We start from the raw sequence: 8589 nt of genomic DNA on the forward strand, positions 1-8589 counted from the left end.
CACACATGCATGCACACACACATACCTCCGCTCACACACACACACACACGCACGCACACACACACACACACACACACACACACACACACACTCACACACACACACCTCCACTCACACACACACACACACTCACACACACACACACACACACCTCTGCTGACACACACACACACATACACACACACACACACACACACACACACACACACACACCTCCGCTCAGACACACACACACACACACATCTCCGCTCACACACACACACACACACACACACGCACGCACGCACGCACACACACACACACACACCTTCTGGTTAACATGCTTTGGCAGGAAATGTGAAACGATTTCCCCAGTTGGCTCTAATTGCTTATTCCAGTGAATAGTAAATATCAATTTCTATCGCTCCCTCCCTCTCTCTCTCCCTCTCTCCCTCTCTCTCTCCCTCTCTCCCTCCCTCTCTCTCTCCCTCTCTCTCTCAGTCGGATGTGGGCGGCATGAAGACGCTGCAGCGGCGCTGGACCACGTTCCTGAAGGCCCAGCTGGTGTGTGAGGACCGGGCCAGCGGCCAGCGCTTCAGCGTGCTCACCGACGTCTTCACCAAGCAGCACCGGCCCGGCGACCCCAGCAGCACGCATTTCTACGGCATCTTCACCTCCCAGTGGTCAGAACCAGTTCTATGTCTGCGTCTGCTAGCCTCCACCCAGAAATGACTCAGTTAGAAATGCATCCTTCAATTTAGGCTTAGTGCAGAACTGCAAGTAGCAAAATTGCATATTTGGTCATGCATATACAGTGTAACAAAAAAGCTCTTTAAATAATTGTTTTAAATTTAATTTTATATTATATTTAATTTACTGACGCTTTGTTAATAAATTATGTAAACCAAGTATTGGGCCTCACATAGCCACTTTATTTCACTGATCCTGCATCAGAAATGCGTATTTTATAACCTTCAGATGAGCTTGTGTCTATGCCAGGGGGTTTATTCATTTGCTTGATTTATGCCCTCCATTCATTTCTGCCCGTTCCATTCATTTCTGCCTGTGTAGGGACAGGGTGGAGCAGTCTGCCGTGTGTGTGTACAGTCTGGCTGACATCAGTAAGGTGATGGACGGCCCCTTTAAGGAACTGAAGAAGACCTGCGAGAACTGGAACAACCCTGAGCCCGTGCCCACCCCACGACCAGGACAGGTAACGACCCACAACACACACGTCTATACACATACACACACACACACACACACACACACACACATCTACACTGCGCTGAATTCACTGTGCTTTGGGTTCTCCGCGCAAAGATCTGACGGAACATTCAAGAAGCACACAGCCTTAGTATAACTCATTTACCATACATAGCCTACTCCATTTCATTTCAGTGTATTCCTTGATGTTTGTTAAATGAAAAAATGGGCGAATGCAAGTAATTGACTATTTTATCCCTCTCTCGCTCCACCCCTCCCTTGCAGTGTCTTAACCACGCTCTGAAGGCCGAGGGTTTTGACTCCTCTCTAAAGTTGCCTGATAAGGTGCTAACGTTCACGCGCGATCACCCCCTGATGGAGAACAGTGTGGTTTCAGCGCCCCTGCTGGTCAGAAGGGGGATAACATACACCAAGCTGGCCGTCACCCTCTCGTCCGTCAACGATGATGACAAACGCACTGCTGTCGTGTTGCACCTGGGCACAGGTAAGACACGCAAAGGGAGGGGGAAGAAAATTACGTTTTTGAATTTTTTTGTATTAAAAATTAAGTGTTAAGTGAGATCATTATTCCAATAAAGAGAATATTAAAAGTTGGATCTTTTTCTCTCTCTCTCTCTCTCTCTCTCTCTCTCTCTTTCTCTCTCTCTCTTTCTCTCTCTGTGTATCACAGATCGTGGGGAGCTGCACAGGGTTGCAGTAGTTGGTCAGAATGCAACACTGCTACAAGAAATCCCTTTGTTTTCCTCTCCCTTTGAGCCAATCAACAACATCCTTTTATACAAGGTATTTTACACAAACCTTCTCTTACACACACCCACACATGCAATCACAAAAGACACCAGATACCATAGACACCATACGCACATACATATACAGTCACTGAACATAAGCACATACCTATGCAAAATGTTATCCACGTATACACATACAGTGAACCCATTGATGTAATAATCCCCCCCTCCTCCCCCATCAGGATGTGGCGCTAGTGGGCTCCCCCTCCTCTCTGGTGCGGCAGGCGGCCAAGGGGTGCGCCCTGTACCCCAGCTGTGAGGTGTGCGCCCGCGCCCGGGGCCTGGGCTGCGTCTGGAACCCCAAAGCAGGAGCCTGCGACGGGGTCGGCACCGAGTGAGTGACCCCCCTTTGAACCACCTGAATATGTACCGTTATGTCCACTGCATGCATGCCCACAAAAACACACCCGCACACAGATCATACACTTTCATATACGTACATGTGCACAGAGAAACGTGTACAGAGACAGTCGTGTACACAGAACACAGGCGCGCAGACAGACAAATAATGCATTATTGTTAATCCTATTTTTTCTGTGTTAGGCGCGGAAATGGCGAGTTTGAAGACCCACTGAGCCAATGTAACACTGGAGAAGGTAGGTCTGAACTGTGTGTCATAATACATTGACTGTCTGTGGCCTCCAAAATCACTAAGTCTTCCTAACCACCATTATGAATTTTTGTAGTATGGTATAGTAAGTATAGTAAGTATAGTATGCATAACAATTCTGTATTTCTCTCACACACACACCCCTACTCTTTTTCCTTACTCTTTTTCCTTTCTCTCTCTCTCTCTCTCTCTCTCTCCCTCTCTCTCTCTCTCTCTCTGCAGGTCGTTGTTCTCCTGCGGTGACAGAGGTGCGTGTTCTGGATGGCCTCCGCGTGCTTCTCCCCTGCGTCCAGGTCTCCCCGCGCCCCTGCTTCTGGCAGCACCGCTCCCACCGCCTGACGCGCCAGCGCCTGTCCGACCTGGAGGTGCACGTGACGCGCGACACGGTGGGCAAGTACGTGTGCCTGTGCGAGGAGGGCGGGCGCGAGCAACCCCCCTGTCGGCGCGCCGAGTACCACCTCACCCTGGCGGACCCCACCGCGGGGGGCAACGTGGCCCTGGCCGGTGGCGGCCGCCACTTCGTGGCGTGGTACGTGCTGCTGTTCGTCCTGGGCATGATGGCGGGCGCCGCGGGCATCTTCTGCCTGCTGCTGCGCCACCGCCGGGCCGGCGGGGGCAAAGGCGCGGGCCTCAGCTCCTCCATCTCGGAGAAGACGCACGACCTGCTGCCGTCGTCAGACACGCCCCAGTCCCCCAGCAGCGCCAGCCTGATGTCGGAAGCAGTGCCGCTCACCAAGCGCAACGGCACCCTCAACGGCCACGGAGGAGGAGGCGGCGGTGGCCGCAACACCGGGCACAGCGACCACGGGCACAACGGCCCGCACATCTACTGCAACAACAGCAGCAGCAGCGGTGAGGTCAAGCTGTCCGAGTCGGGCACCAAGCTGGCCCACCACCACGGGCTGGATGGGCGCGAGAGGCCGGGGCCCGAGGGCGAGGAGGGCGAGGGCTTGTCGGAGGGGCTCTCGGAGATGGGCGAGGGCCTGTCGGGCCTGGATGAGGAGCTGGCTGGACTGCAGGCATTCCGCGGAGCACCGCTGGCACAGTGTGAGGAGAGCTCCATCTGAGAGAAAGAGAATGAGTAAGACAGAGAGGGAGAGAGAGAGAGAGAGAGAGAGAGAGAGAGAGAGAGAGAGAGAGAGATGGATTGGGGTGAACATGGCAGAGAGAAAGAAAAAGATATTGAGGGATGGAGAGATGAGTTGATGACAGCCACAGCCTTGACTGCCACTCTGTCACTGTGAACAGGACACAGAGCCATAAAACAAGAGCTGATAGTGACATGTGTACTGTGTGTGTGTACTGTGTGTGTGTCTGTGTGTGTGTACTGTGTGTGTGTACTGTGTGTGTGTCTGTGTGTGGGCCGTCTGTGTGCGGTTGGCGTATGTTTTGTGTTTTTTTTTTTTTTGTGTGCAAACATATTCCACGTACCCACAAACCTGTAAACATGTCAAGATATCCACACAGGAAACACACGTGTGTGTGTGTGTGTGTGTGTGTGTTTGCTGACTGTATGTAAACCATCCACACCGTTCCCATTCCCTGCCTCTCTTTGTCCCTCTCATTCCTGTATGTGTGTGTGTGTGTTACACATCTCACACTTGTGACTCTCTGTTATACTGAGTGTGGTGCAAACGCACACACACACTCTACATTCTCTCCTCCATGTTAGAGGGCCATGGAAAAGGGGGGAGACTCCTCTTTTAGTGGTTATGAGTCGGCGTGCACCTTTTGGGTTTACTGGGACCAGGGACACCAGGACAGTGAGACCCGTGACACAGGAACTCACACTCACAGTTGGACCAATAAGGCTGAGTTGAGGATGGACCAGTTGAGGAGGAGGTCAACGGACAGTGCTTTTGACAGGCCAAAACCAAAGACCGCAGAGTCAGCGAGAGGTCACGAAGGACGTTCGGCCAGAGGAGCCTACGCCTGCTGGGCCCGAGACTGGACTGGACTCGAGGGGATTCTTCCTGAATTCGCACTGCAGGACTGTCTGCCTAGAGATGCAACTGCAGTCAGACCGAAGTAATCGAAGCAGGATATGAGAGCCGGTTGTTAGCCTGTAGTTGTTTATCTCACACCGTTCCCTGGAAACTCTCAGCACCTTGGCAACGAGATTGCCAATTCCTCCAGGATGTTATTTGGTTGCATGAAGGCCATACAGTGTTTGTTTCTGTTGGCAAATGGTATTTACCCTTGTTTGGCTGGAAGGATCAGTGATTTTTTGTTGTTGTCAGGCATTGATAAATGACAATGACGAATCTATTTTTTCCGTCTTTCTTTAATTTAACTAACTGTCTTTACGTGTTTGAAGAGGTCAAATTGCACCCTTAAGAGAGATCACAAAAAATGAATAATGCAGACCCTTTCTGTATGTTGCTGTCTACAGTTCTATGGACCAAGTTCATGTAATGGTGTTTTGGAATGTTGTTGTTTTTTAAGAAAGAAAAATGACATATGAGATTGTGGCCCATATGTTGCAATAGAAATTAATCTACAAAAGAATGAGAGGCAGGCAGGAAGTACTGGAAGCAAATCTGTTTTTCTTATGTACAGGCAGACCACCAAAGCAAGATTGCAACTGAGGTGCTGAGTAAGTATCCAAAAATAGAGGTATGTTGACGAATGATGACCATTTACACGAGGCAAATGTCTAAAGTCTAAAGAAAGAAGAGCGAGAGAGAACGTTGTCGTTCCTTTTTTTGTGGTCATATTGTTTGTTATAGAAGCCCTGTTGCTGTGAATGACAGTGGGCTACTTCTGCCACTAGGGGGAACTTCTCTCTAGAATGCCTCTGTTTATAAATCCACGGTTCTGCTTGTGTTGAGGAGTGGTGTTTTCTCCATTGTATTCTTTTTTGTTACATTTACTTAAGCATTTGAGAAGGTAATACTCAGAATTGTATGTGTGGCATAATGTAGCTTGTCCTGTCAGCATTTATTGGTCACAGGTACGAACACTTCCCCAGCAGATTAACAATAATTTACACATACAACAGGAAGACTTCAATTCCCATGATGCACCTGTATCTTTAGTCCACAGGGACCATCTAAATATAGTGGATGCGACTGGGCCAGAGCTTTGGTGGTAGTAACCCAAGTCAAGAATGTCCCCTTGGTCTCCCTTAACGTCCCATAAACATCTATTATCGTGTCAAATCAGACATGGATCTTGTGCGTAAAATGATTAGCGTAAGCTGGTTCGTTATGTTGTAAACATGACTGTTCAAGAGTTTACCTTCTCTTTAGTTATTTTACAGACGTGCAGAATCCATTTAACTGTTGTACAGATATGTTGTATAGGCTATGTTTTATTTTTATAATTTATATATAATAATGAAACAAATGCACATTTTTTGGAATACCTATATTGTGTCTTTGTATGTGGATGACTGTGCAGTATGTGTGAGAATGCGTATAAAAAAAGTGCTACCTCTTATTACCTGTCAGTCCCTGTGCTTCTGTGCATCATAGTATCATCTAAGTGCGCAAACATGAAATACTGTATGTTCATCGTTCATGCCGCTGTACATACAAATATGTAATTTAGGTGAGAACCTAGTATTTCATTCAAAATATCTCTTTCAAAATGAACAGCAGTGATAGTCCCCCAAAATGTTACATCCTGTGATTGGTAATTGTACTTACCAATCTATGATACACTTAGACTTAATAGAAACTTAATACTACATACAAAATATAGAGTATGTCCCTGCTACTACCTTAAAAATAACAATGATTTATCCTTCATTCACACATTGACCAAAAATGCAAAAATGCACAGGCTTAGGTGTGGTTTGATTGACAGGTATGGTGATAGTTGCAGCTGAAGTATCCAAATTTAATGTAACACTGAATAGTGCAGTGAGGTCTGGAGGAAGCTGATGTAAGGACAACCACAGAGCTCAGAAGGAACTCAGCCCACACCTCTTGAAAGGAGATACTCTAGAGTTAGAATTTCTTTCTCGGAGCACACCTCAAAGCCTATGACTGTATGATTCTTCAGAGTCTCTCTGATCTTCACCGTGGTAGGTCCCCAGAGACCCACCCTGTCTATGCTTCACTGCCTCCCAGGTCAAAAGCCTTCTCTATCCATCTCTGTGTGCCAAGATAACATATCATCCATCTCCAACAACCAGTCAGCCAGGTATCTATATCCAGTAGCTATACTATAATAGCTTATATTCATACCCAAAACCTAATCAGACTTCGACATTTTTGTTATTCACAGTCACCTGCACACACACACACAGACTTTAATTTTACTCTCTTTTGTACCATAGCAACCGAACCGCGCAGTATTAAGGGAGCATATAGACTTCAAGCTTCTGGCCTCTGACAGGCTATTTTGTGGGTTGAGTTCTCCACATCACTGAGCCCTGGGTTGAAAACAGGACAGAGAGTTTCAGTGAAGCAATGCAGGATGAGCGAGTATAAAATGAGCAATACAATCGTCCTCCACGTCGTAGAAACTGACTAGGCCCTCGTTGTAATTCAGGACACTCCAACTCTGGATGTCTTTCCGGAGTTGAACGATGGCCCCGCTGGACCCGGTAGAATAACAGGTTCCGTCGAGCAGCTTAAGGACTAGGAACAGGTCACGGGGGCTGACCTTTAACGAGCCACTCCGGTTGACGTGCTCCCAGCGCAGACCCACGATCCAGTCACGGTTCCAGTGCACCAGCAACTAGCAATAGTGTCTGTCTACCGCGAATGAAGCACTCTCGGGTCAGGACGGAGGGCTCTGCGCCGAAACTCTCTTTGCTGGGAGCGACGGTTCGTGGCGCGTCTACGCTGATGACCTGTATCCCGTCAGCAGATAGGATGAGTTGTGAGTGGGCGGTGGCAGGAGCCAGGGTCACGTTCACTGAGGAAGGAAAGGTGAATATGGAACCGTGAGATATGTCTTTGGAGTTGATTTAACATTTCAACCAACCGACGCCCAAAAGCAAAATAATTGTAATAACTGAGTGTGATCTTGTTAATGTTATAAAAGGCCCATGATCCCATTTTACATTTACATTTAGTCGTTTAGCAGACGCTTTTGTCCAAAGCAACGTACAAGGGAGAGAACAGTCAAGCTAAGAGCAATAAAAAAGCATGGTGTAACAATAAATACTACTTTACATGAGAATTAGAAAAACAACAACCTAGAAAAGAGGAAAAAGAAGTGCAGGAATGTAACTGCTGAAGTGCAAGTTAAGCGCTAGTCAGGTGCCAGTTAGGAGGGGAGGTGCTCTCTGAAGAGTTGGGTCTTCAAAAGCTTCTTGAAGGTAGAGAGGGACGCCCCTGCTCTGGTAGTACTAGGCAGTTCGTTCCCATCTTAAATATCTATAATAAAGTAGAAAGAATGAGTTTTTATAGCTCATTGTTCCTCATCATTAAGTGAACATTGCCACCATCTGATGTCGCAGGAAGAGGATACGCACCTCCATTCCCATATTATAATTTGGGAGATAACCAAACCCACCTTTCTGTGGTCTCAACGCCTCGGATTCTAAAGGAAGATAAGTCAAATGAGAACTTGTGTGAATTGTGTGGTGATGGATTACTGAGCCATTGCTGGCTGTGGTGCTATTAATCCTTTTAAAAACGAATCTGTAATTCTGTGTTAAAGCAGAATACCAGTATTCGGGATAGTGGGAAAGACAAATAAATAAACTGTACCATACTTTTTGTAAATATGCAATACCAATACATAAAGACCCTTACTGAGGGTCTACTTACACATGAGCTGTGACTAAAGACTTGTTTGCTCTGCATATATATTAGTGCCGGGTAAAACCTGAATTTTATTCACTCGTGACACATCCTGTTCTGTATTTGGTCAGCTCACTTCCAAAATCAGGACACTCTGGGCAGCCTGGATTTAGTGTGGAGGCAGATCAGTTTGTACAGTGGCACTGGAGTTCAAAATACAAAAAAACTTGCAGCTCTGAAGTGCAAAATTCAAAAACAAAAACCTGCAGCTCTGAAGTGC

The 8589-nt window shown here is 47.3% G+C and overlaps 1 protein-coding gene across 1 annotated transcript in view; it reads left to right on the forward strand.

Moving 5' to 3' along the window:
• The window catches only part of sema4f (sema domain, immunoglobulin domain (Ig), transmembrane domain (TM) and short cytoplasmic domain, (semaphorin) 4F), a 61933-nt gene extending 57176 nt beyond the window's left edge, over window positions 1-4757 (forward strand). The window contains exons 8-14 of the mRNA XM_012820612.3: window positions 481-662; window positions 1051-1192; window positions 1471-1690; window positions 1877-1989; window positions 2180-2331; window positions 2541-2593; window positions 2830-4757. Of these exons, the coding sequence (XP_012676066.1) occupies window positions 481-662; window positions 1051-1192; window positions 1471-1690; window positions 1877-1989; window positions 2180-2331; window positions 2541-2593; window positions 2830-3674 (1707 nt within the window). The 3' untranslated portion in view covers window positions 3675-4757. The remainder of the gene's footprint in view (window positions 1-480; window positions 663-1050; window positions 1193-1470; window positions 1691-1876; window positions 1990-2179; window positions 2332-2540; window positions 2594-2829) is intronic.
• Window positions 4758-8589: the final 3832 nt, after the last annotated feature.

The sequence above is a fragment of the Clupea harengus genome, chromosome 18 (genome assembly GCF_900700415.2).
Source record: "Clupea harengus chromosome 18, Ch_v2.0.2, whole genome shotgun sequence".
Taxonomy (NCBI): domain Eukaryota; kingdom Metazoa; phylum Chordata; class Actinopteri; order Clupeiformes; family Clupeidae; genus Clupea; species Clupea harengus.